Here is an 18,154-nt window from a genome sequence, read left to right as displayed (position 1 = left end):
GGGGTTATTAACTTTGCCCTTCCGTGTGTGCCATGGAGAATCGGCCACTCTGCTGGTCCACTCAAGAGCTGGAGGGACTCAGGGTCCTCTCTGCATGTCTTTTCATGGAACCTGATAGTTCTTGTGTTATTATGATTACTATTATGATAATAAATAATAGGAGTTGGGACAAGAGAAGTCTTGCAGTTTTAAACAAAGATCATGTGTTTTTTATTTCTTTTTCTTTTGTCTCTCATTTTCCTTACAGTTTTTAGTGGGCTTCTGAAAGTTGAGGAGGACCTAAAACTCCAGTTCTTGAAACTAGACCCCTCTGACACACAATTTGAGGTTGTTTTACAAAAGTTAGCCAAAGTTAGTTTAAAATTTGCTTCTAGTCAAGAGTATGCATAAATTATTCTTTGTTTTTGTTTATAATTTTCATTTATCCCAGTAGACTGTTTCCTGTATATTTCTACAGGAGCATGTACTTTCATGTTATTAAAGTGACATTTAAGAAGAAAAGGTTGTGAGAAATACCCATTTAATTATATGCCCTGGCAACGCATCTGCCTTCAGAGTTTAGCTTAGTGCCTTGACAAACATGGTGACCCTGCCATCATTGTTACCTTGCTGACACCTGGCTCCCATTTGGCCAGGGGGACACTGGCACCCTCCAGTCACAGGGTCACATTGTCCTGAGCCACAGGAACACCGTTGGACACAATCCTGCCCATAATGATCTTTAGGACAAGCTGCAGGAAGAAGCAAAACAAAGCAGAGCAAAAGGAAACCAGATTTTTCTTATTAAAACTTTTCGCCAGTCAAAATTTTTAAAAATGTGTAAATATGTGACCTTTTCTTTTAATCAAATAGATTCCTCTGATTTGCCTTCAGTTTGTTTTTCAATTTAAAAGTTTACTTAAAAAAAAAAAAACAACGGAAGAAAAAAAAGCACCTGTTCAAATTGTTGCTTAGTGCAATTTTAGTTACATTAGGAATTCCACCCAAATATCTAGTATCAGACACTTATGTATGTATATGATATAAATGACACTTACAGACTCAGTCTTGCTTTGCTGCACGGCTGTCTTAGCCTGTGTGTGTGTGTAATAATCTTGAATATGTTTCTTCTTTTATGTTTTTTTTTTCTTTTTATGGCCATGCTTGTGGCATATGGAAGTTCCTGGGCTAGGGGTTGAATCAGAGCTGCAACTGTGGCCCATGCCACAGCCATGGCAACATGAGATCTGAACTGCATCTGCGACCTATGCCGAAGCTTGTGGCAATGCTGGATCTTTAACCCACTGAGCAAGGCCAGAGATCAAACCTGAAAGTTCAGAGAGCCAGCACTGGGTTCTTAACCTGCTGAGCCACAAAGAGAATTCCCATTGAATATGTTTCCTCTTTAAGTCCATTCTGAAATTATAACTTATTCTTCTGTGCATTGACAAAGGCTCCATTATGCTCACATCTCCAAATATTTATTTATGTATTTATTAATTTGTAAATATATTATGTATTTATTAAAAATCAACAAATTTGTAGATTATATCAATTAAATTAATTATATTAATGAAGCAAATGAAAAATCAATTTTTCATAAATTAACACATTTATTAATTTGCTTGCATTTTTTTTTGGCTGAAACCTCATTCCACAAGTTCATTGAGATGCTTACCAAAATACAGATAAAACAAAGATAAAATATCTGTGCGAATTAAGGGAAGGGAAAATATAGTAACAGTGTTTACATAAATGAGTATCGTAATTCTTTGACCTTATGAGAGGTAGACTGCAAATATGGCTCTGACCTCCTCAGCCATCAAAGCAAAGAAGGAAAAGTGCTCAGGTACAGGATTATAGCTTTCTGAAGACAAAACTACCTTCACTATTCAGGGAAATTATAACTTTTGAAGATGCTTTGGCCTAAGGAAATCAGAAAATTTCCCCAATGATTCTCTTTGAAGAACAAACACAAAAAAAAACCATCAGAACCTTCTTTGGGAGATATTTATGGGTTGGCTTTCACTCAAAGATAACTTGGCCACTGAGACCTTAGAGGCAGTAACCATTAGGTTTCAATTTTCTGCTACTGGAGCCAAGGCTTTGTCTTATTCATCTCTTACAGAAAAACAGGGTACTAAAGCAGGGTAATTAAAATTACCCTTCTACCAAGAAGAAAGAGCAACTACCTGTGTGAGGAAGATAAGAATTCTGGATATCTTTAGTACATAACTATTTATACCCTGCTGGATCACAAACTTCATTATCGTTCTTCCAAATAAAGGAATCTCAAGTTCATGATCACAGTCCTTCTATCTTTAAGATCACTTGATGGTTCTTTCCCTCTTTTAATGTGAAGTACAAGATACAGAATAGTACACAAAATCATAAACGCACAGATCAACAAAGGGTCACAAACTGAACATTCTCATCAATAGCATCGGGGTTAAAGAACACACACTGCCAGAACGATCTCCCCAATACATACTCTCCTCCATCCAATTCCTCCATCCTCTCTAAAGATCATTACCATCTGCAAACTGTCCAAATATTTAGAATATGGCAGATCTGATGAAAGTAAAATGTCTTTGCTAAGGATATCCCCATAATACCTAAGCCAGTGCATTTATAAGGAATCTCTAATTTACATCCGGTCCCTTGATTTTTATGTCAATAGTTCTTTTATGATCGGTAGTTAAGGTCTTCAGATTTTCGGGAACTGTTTACTTTTTGGTAAGTAGGGGAATTACTTAATTTTGAGCTGGAAAATTGCTGAGGATAAATGAAATTGTGGAACTTTGGACACTGAGTTGTATACACAGGAATCTGTCCTGATCTTGCCAAAGAGATTTTTCTCCTGCTGACTTGAATCTAGCATTGCCGGGGAAAGAGAGGTTGTAACCAAAGGGCTCTCTTGGCTGCCTTCACTGACTTCAGCTCTCAATCAAACTCCTATTGTAAGTATTCTGCAACCTAAAATTTAGGTTAGTTGGTGTTTGCTGCTACTGCACAAAATCATTAGGTAAATGAAATGCAACAACCTTTATTCTCTAAGTTCCATTCTTAAAAACTCTGCCTTAGCATATCGACTTCATAGTAGGTAAGTGACTTACGTTGACTGCAGTCTGCCCCGATGAAGCCAGGAGGGCAGTCACAGGTGCCAATCATGGTGTCACAGCTGCCACTGTTCAGGCACTTACACTTCTTTTGGCAATAAGGGCCGTAAGTGCCTTTTGGGCATCCTGTTGAGGAAGAACAAAACCATACATGATACTGTAACTTGAAGCAATCAGTGTTTGAAGTCATGCCCATAGATATGTGGTTAACTCAACATTCTCATTATTGTTCTTCTACTATTTTTATTCAATTTCAAGCTATTGATTCAAGGTACGAACGTATCTGAGGATACAAGTTGATACAGATAGATGCTTTAGAAATAGAGAGGGGGACAGTAAGTTCATGAGGCAATCCACTAATAAGATATAGGAAATTTAACTATGGGCTTCCTTGGAAATCGACCCACATTTAGAGAATGCTCACAATAAAAGACAATTCACCAAATAAGGGGTACTTCATTCCAGCCTAGAAAAATTCATTATTTTGATTAATGTTTAAGTATTATAGTTTGTCTTATCTGGAAGGAGCTGCGTTTAATACAAGTAAGAATTCAACATGACACCAAACACAGAAGAAGCATCTTCATTTTCTGTTAGTTTCTCAATTTTCTACTGTCATATTCATGAATGCATGGCATACCATGATGATTACTTGTGTAAGAGGCAGATAAATGACCAGACTTCAAGATTAAAAGTGATTGAAGAGGACAAAAAGGGACCTGAAGACCACATTATCCATGCAATGATTGAAAGATTGGGAGTGTTTAGCCAGGAGAAAATAGACCTAAGAAGACAGAGCTGTCTTCAAGCATGAAAAGGAAGTCTTACAGAAAAGGAGGAAGACATCTTATCTCAAAAAGGAAATACTTTCTGAAACAGCTGTCCAGGACTGAAATAAGCTTTTTGCAGGAGGTAATGAGTTACTCATCTCTGTAGAAGCTCAAGCAGATATGGGATAAATACCTAGCAGAGAAAATGTAGCAGGCATTTAAGTAGTTGATTAACTTTGAAGCACTTCCAAACATGATATTCTGCTTTATTAAATGCCTGGGACTTCAAAGTCTTAAATCATAGACATTTGAATTTCGAGACCTCATGTCCATATGTTTCAACTCTTAATTTAAGATTAGGAAGTTGAGGCTTACGGAGCAAAATGACTTGAAATATTTACGCACAAAATTTTGTCACCTTTTAAAGATAACTTTCTTTTTTTCCTGTTTTATAATTAAAATAGAAGGCTGAAGGAAATTCTGAATAAACTGTGATTCAAACCCTATATCTTCTACTTGCTAGTGTTATGGTCTTGAGTAATCCTGTCTTTGAGCTTCTGGTTCTTCATTCCCAAAGGAGGTGATAACAAAATCACAGGCCCGTTGTGTGAACCAGCCAAACTCATATGGCTCCCAAGTCCCCGGTCACCATTCTTTATTGATGATGTCAGGATCATTGGCGGACACATGGCAAAACCTTTCCCAGCCAGCTTTGCCTGAGTGCAAAGTTTTGGTATTTGCCTTAGGTCCTTCCTCTTGGAAACTCTTCACTTGGAAGCACAGCTCTAAAAATGATTAGAGACTGAAAGATGCTTCCTTCCCTTTTATACTGTATTTTTATATAGTAATCAGATGGTGAGGAATATTTTTGAGTATTGCACACATAGCAGATTTCAGAGGTAGAAGCCAAAGAATGGCTTTTATTGAGATTCAGATCGCCTATAATCCCCATTTATATATATATATACTGTTTGAAAACTCACTGCCTCACCTTGAGTCTCAGCCCCAAAGAATGGCTTCTGCTTCTCTCCCTTCTCTTTATTTTAAAATAAAATCCTCCATGATGGAGATGGAAAGCAAAACACCTACCAAAGATTATTTCCCTGTTGTAGCTGATGTATTTCTTTATTCCTTTCTATGAAAAGTAATGGATGCACTTCATAGTCTCTTCTGTCATTCTCTCCTTCCAATGAATGTCAGTTCTCATAGCTAATGGACACTTCTTTGGTATATAACATTCTTTAGTCCTCCTAAGAAGTTATTTTTCTCCCTCACAAAAATTCAGTAGACTATACCTAAAAACAGAACTAGTGATTAATAAAGAGTCTCTCCTCTTCTTTTATTCACCAAAAATAAAATGATTTCATGTCTATCTGGGCCAATCTCTTAGAGTGTAATTTTTCAATAGTTTTTATCACTACAATGTGTGGTGCTTAAAAAGAAAGTTAGGTGCTTAATAAGAAAGAAAAAACACACACAAAGCAAGCTAAATGTACACGGTTGGAAACAGTGAAGTCTGGTATACATGGCTGTCATGTTGCATCAAAACAGAGGTTAAATTAATAAGAAAGAGATGAGTGGTCTGGGAAATTCTGTAGTCACATGACTGGGAAGTAAAAGGTGACATGGATTTTTGTGACAATAGGGAAAAAGGAAATACCTGAAAAAAAAGTGAAACTTACACATTAATGAGGAAAATGTTCTGTGGCTATAATCATAGTTATAAAATAATCAGCCCCTCAGTTAAGTGGAAAAAAAAGAGTTTATATATAATTATTTGATGAATTTATATAACCGATATGTGTAAAAATCTACATCTTTGAGATTACTTTCGCTTGAGTTGAAGCTTACTTGGAAAACAGAATTTCTCTTTGACATACTCATTTTTCAAACTATCTGATTGGTGGTTTTGCATTTGATAAAGTTATTCCTTTCTCTTCCTTCTTGGCATATAGAAAATAAAAGGCACCAGATTTTTAACCTTCAATTTAATTATCCTTTTGAAATCAGGACACTGAACTTGATGAAATTAACCTCCTAATGAGTATAACATCTGCTGAAAGATAGTACATGTGCTAACCTCTTAGTCCCGGAACTCATTAAATTTATATCAAGAGAATATATGTTTACAAAAGTGCCCATAACTTTTTTTCCCCAAGAATAAGTTAATTTACTGACAGTTTCACTTTCTCATATAACCCTGTATCTATGTGAAAGTTTGAATTCTGGAATCATGCACACATCCTTTGCTCAGATGTCCACTAAATTTAACAAGGAAACTTGCGCCCAGGACATAACAATTTCCTTTGGCTTGTGTGAGTCTTTGATCTCCCCTCCCTCATTTCCTAAAGTTCTATTTTGATCATTACTTGGCCTTTGCTCTATTCTCTACAATTATTTCTCCCAGGAAATTTCATTCCTTTCGCAAGGGATACTTAAGGTTTTTTCCCATTAGATGACTATTTTCTCCCATCCTTGCACCATTTCCTCTACATGAAGGAGATAAAACTAGGAAGAAGCTTGGAAATGAATTCACAGTTTTGATTTGTTTAAATGTTCAAATCTATTGTATACCATGATGATGTAAGTGATATTTGGGAGTTTTATTAGAAACTTAGAACAAGCAAGTTTGTGACTGTATCTTAAGACACTTAGCTCTGAAGCAAACGAAAACCATGAATCTGTTTTTCAGCGTTTTCCTAGTAGCATTTGATCAGGTTACTGAACACACATACACAAGCCATTGTTATACAGGTTCATTTTATTCTTAAAGAGAGATACTAAGATTTGGTCTGTCTGAATTTTTATTGCTATGAGCAACAGCACTAAAGCCAAGCTTCTATTAACATCTTGACACTTTCCTCCCAGCACAGGTGAGCTATTGTGTGTCCCATGTTTCTCAAAGCATCCTAAACCAAGTATAAGGGTGTTCTTATGGATATTGTGAATAGAACCGCTTATGGTTTTAGAGGGCTCCCATGCCTTAAATTCTCTCAAAGAGAGCTCTAATAAATGCTATTGCATGTTGGAGAAACAAAAGATTTCTAGGGTCTGTAGTCACTTTTCAATTTCATTGGTCATAAAATACACAACATGATGAGTTTACACTCCAGCTTGTTTGCTTTTCCTTGCATGCTTTACGTAGATGGGGACTGACAAATTGTGGACAAGTAGTGAGATTCCTACTGCAAACCTGCTTCCTCTGACCTCTGCTGAGAGAAAAGTTTGATTCTCCACTCTGACCTTGAGAACATGAAAGTCCAGTTGTTTTTGGCTGCTGAAACTTCTGCTTTTGAGCCAGCTACACCTTTTATGGATATTTTCTTGAACCTTTTTCATCGTCCTGTAATTACAGTGGCTGTTGCCAAGGAAACTTTGCAGCAACTTCCAACCACGTGTTCCCTGGAACTAAGCCAATTTGACTAGTCAGGGAGTGGCTCCCTGCCCCAGCCTTGCTTTTACAAGGTGAAGCTCCCCCTCCTTTGACCCAAGGTGGCTGGCCTTCTGAAATGGAAGTACTAGCAGCTTTATGTAACTTACTTGTATCTTATTCAGGTGAAATATCCTTGATATCAAGAAGAAATTCTTCCTGAGAAATGTGACAGCATCAAATGTGAGGAAATAACTCCTTATTTCCAAAACATGCTTGAAATTTGCCATGACCAAAAATAATAATAACTGAAACTTTACTAATTTTGTATTTTAGTTCTTCATTTTCAGTTGGAATATGCAATGGTTATGGGTTCTATGAGTGTATGAAACCATTTTCATACACTCTTAATTGTGTTTTTAGCTGCTAATGTTCAAAATTAGGACAAATGTGAGAAGGGGTATTCGAAAGATACATTCTATGGCTTGTGGAAAATGAAAGCCAATAGGTTTACCATGAGTCTGTGTTTTATGGGTGGGCTTTTTTTCTGGGAAGATTCCCCAAATCATCCCTATACTTGCAGAATTAGGAAAGGCGAGTAGGAAAAAAAAACTGCTACAGGAATGAAGAGGGGAAAGACTAGCAACAGCCAAGTTGGGGGAAAAATGAAACTGAGGCCAAATCATTTGATTCCTAAACCTATAAAAAGTACATTATAAATAATTACGAGCTTAAAAATTAAGTAGCTGACTGAACATTTTAACATGCTCCTTGGGACTTTTTATCATGTGTTCTCCTATAACCATTTCGATGTTAAAATGTCCTAACAAATCAATAGAAGGTGTTTGGTCTAGGAACTGTTCTTTTTTATTACATGACAATAAGCCAACTGGCATTTTGTCATCTAAACCAGTCACTACTTTCATTCCAGAATAACAATTTCTTTAATTTAATTGTTCCTAAGCAGATCCTGGAACTAACTTACTTTATGAATCACTTTAGGTATGTTGTCATTGCTGTCTAGTGATTTCTAATAATTGGTTCATCTTTGCTTATTTCTTTCTCTTTATTTATTTATTTTTTTGGGGGGGAGATTATTTTGAATAGAAAAAGCAAAGTAGGAGAGCAAGTTGTACAAGAAGGTACATTTTCAACCATTCCAATAAAAATTCCCACAGGATTTGCTATGAATTAGAAGCCTGAATTAACATTTGCCCTTTACGATCTGAGCGATGACCTATCCTATCAGTGTCTCCTCAGTAAATTACAACTAAAGCATAGAACACACTTACGGAGATGACAGCGGTTTCCATGGTAGCCAGGCAGACAGGTACATCTCCCTGTGACTGGGTGACACTCTTCATTCTCAGCTGAACACTGACAGACCTGTTTACAGTCCTTCCCATATGTGCCTGGTGGACAAACTAAAGGAAAGAGGAAATGTAAACCCAATGAATTAAATTTGTCTGTGTAAATATAGCTCTAAAAGTGAAAGCAGGGAAAAATTTATTAAATAAGACCATTGCCTACAGAAGTGTGCTGCCCTTTGGGATTTAGGTTTCATTAAATTTACTTGGGGATTACTTCACTGTTTGATTTTGTTTTGTTCAGTCAATTTGTGACCGACTGTCAAGGGCCGGCTGCAATTTTCTTGTCACTGAAGAAAATCATAGGGTGATGTCAGGTAAAATCAACTAAAATAATAGTATAATTCAGGAGGGACCACATATCTGGATAAAGATATTTTTTTTTCTGGTGCAGCCGGTTTAAATTCTCAAGGTTGTTTCTCTCTGTGCATTAGCATGTACTGTATTTGTGTCACTTGTCAGCTACTCTGCTGGTTGTTCTGTTTTCTTTTTACAGGCCGAGCACTAAAAGCTTTCCCTCCGACTTCTAAATAATATCACGCCATTTTGCTAGGGAAAACAGAAAGGTTTTCTGGGTATTTCTCAGCTTACAAAACAGAGTCAAGGAGACATTTTGAGTTTCATGGTTGTGTCTGATGACAATTCAGACAAGTTCAGAAAAAAAAAAATCAGACAATTTAGATTGTTGCAGACCTAAAGTTGAATACTGATTTCTGGATCAACCTTTTAATTTATCACCTCAGGGGATCTGGCATCATGAAAGACCAAACCTTTTAAAAAGACCTCACACTAGAAAAGCTGACGGTCTTGTGTGCTGCATTCATGTGTTTTGTTGGCTGCCCTGTGTGACTGTGGCATTACTTGTTTTATTAGCATCCACTAGCCCTAAAAACATTTCACCTTCCAGTTTTCTTGAGGTAAAAATGACAATAATGGTAGAAATTATAACTTTAAAGCCATTGGTTACTTGCTTAGTATTAAAAACAAAGACCAAGGAAACATAGGGTTATTACTGCCCCCAATAAAAATGAGGATTTTTTTTCTTCCTTTCTTAGCTGGGATATGTACAAATAAGAAAGTTTTAGGTAGAATCTGATTCAGCATCTGAACAGCTGTTTATGTAGTCTGCTGTGGGTCTAGACATTCTTTTATCTAAGAATCATGGATGGTTCAAATACATATCTGTAAAGCACTTACCCTGAGCTTGCCAGTTATGCCAAAAAGCACATCTGGTTTTACTGCCTAAAATGTTTATTAACTTTGTTTGTTAAAAAGTGGCTAAGCCAAAAGAATTGATCACAGCACTTCAGAGGTGGCCAGGGATGGATGTTTGTGAGAGTCTTCCTTCCTTCACATCATCGTCAGTACACACATGAGCGCATCACGTACATTTCACTGTAACGCGATGAAAGGTGCTCACTAATGAAAGACTCACAAACAAGAAAAAGAATCAAAGTACGCGTCATCAAAGCCTTCTGGTAACCAGAAACCAAGAACAGCAGTTACCACACATCTTTCCCATCACTGGGAAGAATATTTTTTGCCACCTGAGCATAAAGCTTGATCTTCCCACAGCAAATATGGCCACAAAACCCTGTGCTCTGAGGCGAGTAATAACAGCAAGGAGTCAGAGTGGCCATGCTGAACACAGTAGAGTTTGTGTAATAAGTTCTAGTATCCCCACCTACTTAGCCATCTCCCATCCTGAGGTATGGGGCCCATTGACATAGGCTTTGAGGGAAGTGATATTCCAAGTGATCTGCAATATTGGTTTTCGTATCCCTAGCATAAACAACCCAAACTCCAAAAGGTCTATAGCTTCAGTGCCTCTCACATTACTCTTTGTGTTATGATCCACTTCTGGTCCATTGAGGTGTTTATCTTGTTTTAATGCCACTATGACTTTTAAGTGCTCTCTTTATGAATTATCTATCATGGTATGTATTTGGAGCAGTGCAGAGTTTCTCAGCTAGAACTTGAAACTCAAACTGAGATATGAAGTCCAATATTTGCAGTGTTTTTAAATATTTTATTAAGATATAGAATTTAGCTATTAATTGACAATTTAAAATAATCATGAGCCTCTGGGTTTTAAAAGTGTTTCATAGAGAAAATTAGTTTAAACTGTTTATGCACTGAGAGAGAGAGAGAGAGAGAACTCATGAATAACATTCTGGCCTGCAAGGTCCACTGAAGGTTGTCTGGTCTAGAAGACCTTTGGGTCAGGTGGGCTCAGCATAGCTATAGACCTTGTCTCTCGCTTCAAATAGTTATTTAAGCTCTCAGACCCTCAATTTCCTCTTCTTACAATGGGACTAATAAAAGACTATCTCACAGAGTGTTATGAGCAGTAACCTAGCAGTAACATAAGGAAATCTTATAAAACCTCAGTAAAACTTGTACTAATTGAAACCTTTGTATGCAGAAGCAGAATCAACTATTTCAACTGTATGTGGGCAAAAACCATATACACATTCAGAATAATATGGGGAAAATATCTAATACTTAAAGATCATCTTTATATATATCTGCTTTTAGGAAAAATATTTTCTAAAAATAAGCATAGCAATCACATGGCATGAAATTACTAAAACATATATATTTATCCATATTCTTATTAACTGGGTCATGTTTTGATGCTTCACAAAAACATTCACAAATGTTGATCACTTCTCCATCCCAAGAAGAGCTCAGGCATGTCCTTAGCTTTGATTCTTGAACTTCAGTGGAATCAAAATTGCAGAAGATATAAATAATTATGAGGAAAAATTGATCTCTTGAAGTTCTCAAAGTCAGTTCTTAAAAGGATGTTTACGTGTCTTTGAAGTAATTTGCAATTTACATTGAAAAACAGTAAAGTGAAAATGGAAATAAAAGCAAGAAAAACCATTCTTAATGTTATTAAAGAGAATTTTTGAGAAATACTATAGTACTTCTTAGATTATATACAGATAATGAAAAATATCCATCAATTTTCATCTGGCTAAATAATGATGACTTTGACTAAGACTTCAGAGGGAAGCAAAGTTAATACAAAACCCTCCTCATGGTCCCAGATGGACTGCATTATAGGGAGTGCTTTCAATCCATCTTATAAAATGTGCAGAATTTTGGAATGTTCTCAATCAACCAAGAAATATTTCCCAGATACCTACTATGTGTCAGGTTTACAACAGTGAGCAAAACCAAACATGGTTCTTGAACCCATCAAGCCTGCAACAGTAGAAAGATGAACATAATAAAGTAAACATTTATATAAATATCTAATTTTGAAGTTCCCATTGTGGCTCAGTGGTAACAAATCTGACTAGTATCCATGAGGATGGGGGTTCAATCCCTGGCCATGCTCAGTAGGTTAAGGATCTAGTGTTGTCATGTAGGTCAAAGACCAACTTGGACCCAGCGTTGCTGTGGCTGTGGTGCAGGCCAGCAACTGAAGCTCCAATTGGATCCCTGGCCAGGGAACTTCCATATGCTCCCAAGCAGCCCTAAAAAAGGAAAATGCAAAAAATAAATAAACAAATATCTAGTTTAAAAATGTAATAAGAGTAGAGTGCTATGAGAGAGAATAACATCAGGAACCCAATTCGGATTGGCAGTCACATGATGGGATGTGTTTTATTCTGCATCTTCTCTTTGAGATCATCATTTAACAGATCTGTATAAGTAGTGCAAAAGGGAAAAAAGATTAGGGAGGAGACAACATTTAAGAGGGGAAGACTCAGGTACGTATGCGTTACTGATACAATTGCTAAATAGCATGTTGGTAATGGTAGGTATGTATATATGTTAGACAGAGGTAAGGCTTACACTAATATAAATACTTCTGTGTTAGTTTCCTACGGCTGCTGTAACACATTATCACAAATTTAATGGCTTTAAAAAACATAAATATATTATCTCACAGTAGCCGGTTAGCTCAGTTGGTTAGAGCATGGTGCTAATATCATAAAATCAGAGTTTGGCAGGGCTGTGCTCCTTCTGGAGACCTGAGGAGAGGATCTATTTCCTTAACTCTTCTAGCTCCTAGAACCCATCTGTATTCCTTGGCTTGCAGCCACTTTCTCCATCTTCTAAGCCAGAAATTTAGCTGCTTCTTTCTACTCTTATCCACTGTCTCACTCTTATAGGAACTTTTTTTGTTTGTTTTTTTAGTGCTGCACCCACAGCATATGGAGGTTCCCAGGCTAGGGGTTCAATTGGAGCTGTGGTCACAGGGCTACACCACAGCCATGGCAATGTGGGATCCGAGCCACATCTGTGACCTACACCACAGCCACAGCAATGTCTGATCCTTAACCCACTGAGCAAGGCCAGGGGTCAAACCCGCATCCTCATGAATACTAGTAGGATTTGTTTCCACTGCGCCATAACAGGAATTCCTATAAGAATGTTTTTGTTAGCAGGTAATCCAGAGAAAGCCCTACATCTCAAAATCCTTAACTAAATCACACCGACAAAGTTCCATTTGCCAAGTAAAATAACATATTAACAAATTCCAAAAATTAGGACGTGCACATCTTTGAGGGTCTATTATTCAGCCTGCCACAATCTTTGTATTTCCAAATATTTTAAGTAGCTTCTGATTTATCCTTAGAGACCATGTTATTATATAGAGTTATGTTCTTAATAGCCTGAAGCACAAGTCTTTATAGAAATCAATACAAATAATTTAAAACCATATAGTATAAAAAGTATTAAAACTACCATCAATTTTTTTTTATTTTTATTTTTATTTTTTTTTTACTTAATGGAACCATGGACAGGTTTTAATATACTCATCTGAGAATAACTTGGGATTCTTGGGAGGAAGTCAGAACTCCGAAAGAACGTGGGGTATGGCCTAAATGCACAGATACAACTACACTAAGATTCAGAAAAAGAGAGCTCTCAAGTGCTTAACCTGAGAGAAATAAAAGACTAAATGCAGATCACAGTGGAATTTTCTATATTGTGTTCTGCCTGCTTTCCTTAGTGCTCCATGCAATGAATTATTTTTCTATTTTAAGAGATCAACTTTAGGGTCTCCCCATCTATATAACAGTGTTTTTTATTAATGATTTTTATTTTTTTCATTGTGGCTGGTTTACAGTGTTCTGTCAATTTTCTACTGTACAGCAAAGTGACCCAGTCACACATACATATACACAGTCTTTTTCTCACATTATCCTCCATCATTTTTTTATGTATAAGGTCACCTTTAAGCAGGTGTTACTGTGCACATAATAAGATAAACAGATATTAAACCATTTGCCCAAATGGCATGGTTAAAAAGTGGAAACAGGAACAACACCAAGATGGCCTTAGAATGAGCCCTGAACTTTTCCCAACTCTCTCATGGATTCCTTCTCAGAAAGTGAGAAGGGCGCTCATTCTATGTAATATTGAAGAGATTATAAAGTTGGACAATAAGCCAAGTTGTAGTTTAACCTAGTGGGTAGGAAAACCTGGGAGTTTTATATTGAAAATTTCTTGTTCACCTTGTTTACTAATTAGCCACCTGGGCCCCTGGAAGAACTGGTCAAACCAGTTTGAAGTAATATAGTTGATGCCTCTTTCTAGTTGAAGTATTCCGGGCAACCAGAGGACCACAAACCTTCTATGGGTGGCTTCTGTGTAGATTTAAGCTGTTTCTCCATATTACAGCTAGATTTCACCCTTTATATTAACCAAATACGAATGAGTTGACAGTGACTATTTTTATTTTAGGTAGAAGTTACATCACTTTGACCACAAAGATATAACCTGAATAGAAGTAAATGCCCAAAAGATTATGGAAGGGGAAATGCTGTATTTTTGATTTGTTGGCTTCCCAGCCATTTGAATGATTTTTATTAAAAACTGAGATGTCAGATTTGCTAAATTCAAGTCAAGACAGACAATTAGAGACAAGTTGACTAACCTTGAAAACCCCATAAGCACTACCTCTCACTTATCTCTTTACTATAGGGTAAACTTTCTAATAATACTTTTGCTTCCAAGAAATAAGAATTATCTTCTTCAAAGTGACTTCTGAGAGGTCATTCATATCTTTACTTTTCCCACTAAAAGTTAAAGATAAATGAGATATCAACTAGGAGAATGCCATGAATTTGTCTCTATTTGTCTTGTCGACTGCCTTATTTTCCATGAGCGATCTATCTGGCTGACAAACATTTTCTGAGATGGCATATAGAATTCAAACCGTACATATAAGAAAATGCAATGAACTGACTTTCTGTTTGGAAATCCATGACTGTCTTACTATTTGATATTGCAGAGTGTAACTTCTTGTGAGAAGACCCTGTATAGCCTGGCAAGAAGAAACATTGTATGTTCCCAGGATTGCTGTGACAGTTACAAACTCCAAGGCCATCTGCAATAGCATAGTGTCCCTGACAAGCTAAATAAGCATGAGCAGACAAGTGTTTTAGACTGTCAAAACCATCTCATCAGTTTTTTTAAAAAAAGCCTCTATAGCCTTCATGATGGGCAGAGAGGTGTATTCAAATTTCATCTAATACTTTACTTCTCACAAATTGAGATTGACCTTAGGTGGTTTATGACAGCATATTTTGCTCAAGTCTTTATCAAAGGCTTGGTGATAGATCAGCTGTCATCTACCCGTTCTTTAGAATGTCTTTGTATTAAACTAATGGTCCAGCAGAGCAGCCAGCCTGACAGGTAGGTTATTTATTTGCAATCTAGTAAAAGAACTGACAACTTCATTGTTTTAATTGTTCATTTTTCATAGGTTGATGCATTAGCTCACTCGGATCTTTGTGCCTCAGTCAGAGAACAAATATATGGGAGTGAGGGCATCAGGTTGACTAGGTCCATCTTAAAGTTCAAGAAGCTGCAGATAACTGTAGCACCAGCTGTGATTACCAGCATCCCACAAGTATCTGGGGATTTTTTTGGTCTTATCTCTGTTCTGCATCTCTTTCCTCTCTTTCAGGAAGACCTATGATGTCAGCTACAGATCTGATTGTTTCTTGAAACAATGTTCCTAGTTCTCATAGCCTATTAAGGGAGAAAGACTGGAGTGGGCCTAGAGTCTCCCTGTTCCAGTCAGGGTGGGGAACTGCCAGAGGCCCAGAGACTTCAGATATTCAGATATCATCAAAAGCAGATATAGCTCAGTCAGAGCCTCTCAGAGTCATAGGTGGTTTTTGTTTGCATGTTCGTTTGTTTTTCCTGAATACACATGGTCTGACCTTAGCTTCAGAGATTTAATTTTAATTCAATGACTATCTGGTAGGGTCTGAGTATATATACATGTTTTTAAAACCCTATGATAAGGAGTTCCTAATGTGGTGCAGTAGGTTAAGAATCTGATTGCAGTGGCTCGGGTGACTGCAGAAGAAAGAATTCTAAAGATAACTTGATCCCCTTGCTGTACAGTGGGAAAAAATAAATAAAAAGTAAAATAAATAAAATAATAAAAAAAAGAAGAAAGAATTTGATCCCCAGTCAGCCCAGCAGGTGAAAGGACCCAACATTGCTGCAGCTGTAGTGTTACAGCTGTGGCTTGGATTCAATCCCTGGCCCAGAAACTTCCATATACTGTGGATGTGGCCATTAAAAAAAAAAAAATCCTATGATATGCTCCTGATTAAAATCCATACATCTAGAGTGTGGACCAACACCCCCAATGTACAGATAAGGTATCCAATAGATTGAACCATTTGTCCAAGGTCACAGATAATTTGTAGCAAAGCTAAAACTAGTCCAGGGGTCCTGACTCCAGGGGTCCTGACTCAGATCAATGAACTTTTCTTTCTCCCCAGCAGACACCATTCTCCAGAAACTATTGAGACACTTAGAGGAAGTTATACCTAGACTTTTTGCACATGCTGAGGTGTCAGGGCACAATACAGGGGTGTCCACATGCACTCAAGTTTCATCTCAAATGTTGGCCCTGAGAGGGTAGAAGATATTTCCACAGTCCAGTTACAAACATGAAGGGGGTCCTTTTATGTAACTGATACCCAAATCATATTATTACCTTACTGTTTTTCCTTCATATTAAAACTGAGAGTACCTCTAGTGAAGAGGGAATGTTTTACTATTTTTAACATGCCTGTGTGCCTGACACTTCACATAGACCCTAGAACACAGAAGTAGCTCGATAAATATTTGGTGAAGGAAAGCAAAAAGAAGGAAAGAATGCTTCTCCAGTCCAGTATGCATTACTGTGTGCAAGGCTGATCCTATGCAAAGACAGAACACTGGCTCCCTGTCTGGCATGTTTATACATTCATCTGCTTATCAAACCATTATTCAACATCTACATGATTCACAGAGTCCTATGCTTGGTACTGAAAATATGAAATTGAGTAAGACTATTATCTGTTTTTAAGAATCTAGGAGACTGATTCAGGAAGATGTTTGAAAAATTGATACAGAACATTCTGACAAGTGCTATGAATAGAGACACATTTTTTTAAAAAAAGGCTAAGGACTCTAAAAGAAAAGAATAGTTAACCTGATCATGAGGGAATCATGGTGTCCTCAGAGAGGTAGCATTAGAAATGCATCTGGAAGAGTAGAAATGCATCAGTCAGAAAGGAAGAGAATGAATGAGTAAAGTCTTTTTTTTTTTTTTTTTTTTTTTTTTTTGGTGGCCTCCCCCATAGAATGTGGAAGTTCCTACACCAGGGATTGAACTCACACCACAGCAATGACCTGAGCCACAGCAGTGACAATGCCAAATCTTTAACCCACTGCATCACCAGGGAACTTCAGTAAAGTCTTTTATTGAAAGTGATAGATACAGTTGCTTCGTGACTAGAGAACAAAGTTTAGGAACAAGAATGATGTTGAAGAGTTGCGTTGGTTCTTAAAAGTGAAGCATTATAATATCACACTGAAGCCTTAATCTGGTGCTCACGAGTTGCCATAGAAACATCATGATCAGACTGATGGAAGGGTGTGTATTGGATTGGAGGGTGGGAGCCCAGTTGGGACCATTGCAGGCATCTTAGCAAGGGACAAGAACCTGAATTGGAGATCTGGAAAAGGATGGATATAGGGTTGTACCAAGAGATTTTCTTTGAGATGGAATGGATAGAACCAGATGACAGATTGTACAAGTGATTGGAGGGAATGCTCTCTCTGTTCCTAAATATTTCTTTCATTGTTTATTGGTTTATTTATTTATTTATTTTTTGCTTGTTATTTGCCATATGGCATCTCCCAAAATGGCCCAATATACTCATACTCCAGTAACAAATGGGCTAAAATATATTAAGACAATGGCTTCAGAAGGCCACAGCCAATAAGTAAATCTAAATCAGCATGCAGTCATCCTTATGTTTTCTATAACAGGCCTTTTCAGTTTACCCTGGAGACTAGAGCATTGGCTGGACAGGGGAGGCTGACAGGGAAGGCGCATTACAAGAGCTACAGAGTGTGGGTAGCACAGTGTCTCAGGACTGGAAAGCAGCATGTGCATCAGAAAAAGGAAATGAACCTAAGACAATGGGGCTGGGATAGGTCCAGAAAGCAAGTTCTGCCTGGTTCCTTTCTTTTAGGCTTGTTTTCTGAGTGTATGCGTATATACAGTAC

At 37.2% G+C, this 18,154-nt stretch overlaps 1 protein-coding gene across 50 annotated transcripts in view; it reads right to left on the bottom strand.

The window, feature by feature from the left end:
• Positions 1-18,154, bottom strand: part of EGFEM1 (EGF like and EMI domain containing 1) — a 688,205-nt gene that overhangs the window by 127,973 nt on the left and 542,078 nt on the right. For 39 of the 50 annotated variants that reach the window (XR_014824261.1, XR_014824260.1, XM_084990208.1 and 36 more), the window contains 3 exons: positions 8,531-8,662; positions 3,096-3,224; positions 606-731 (listed from right to left, as the gene is read on the bottom strand). Coding sequence is in view for 46 of the 50 variants with exons in the window: in XM_084990208.1 (XP_084846334.1) it covers positions 606-731; positions 3,096-3,224; positions 8,531-8,662 (387 nt within the window). In the remaining 4 variants the exon portion in view is untranslated. Of the gene's footprint in view, positions 1-605; positions 732-3,095; positions 3,225-4,957; positions 5,164-8,530; positions 8,663-18,154 lie in introns of all 50 variants that reach the window. The other 11 variants (XM_084990201.1, XM_084990216.1, XM_084990182.1 and 8 more) reach the window with 2 other exon arrangements.

The sequence above is a fragment of the Sus scrofa genome, chromosome 13, assembly GCF_054392235.1.
Source record: "Sus scrofa isolate SSC_HxYL_T2T_F1_AM1 chromosome 13, Sscrofa_HxYL_maternal_Yorkshire_Landrace_v2.0, whole genome shotgun sequence".
Taxonomy (NCBI): Eukaryota; Metazoa; Chordata; class Mammalia; order Artiodactyla; family Suidae; genus Sus; species Sus scrofa.
This window is presented reverse-complemented; position numbering and strand designations above follow the sequence as displayed.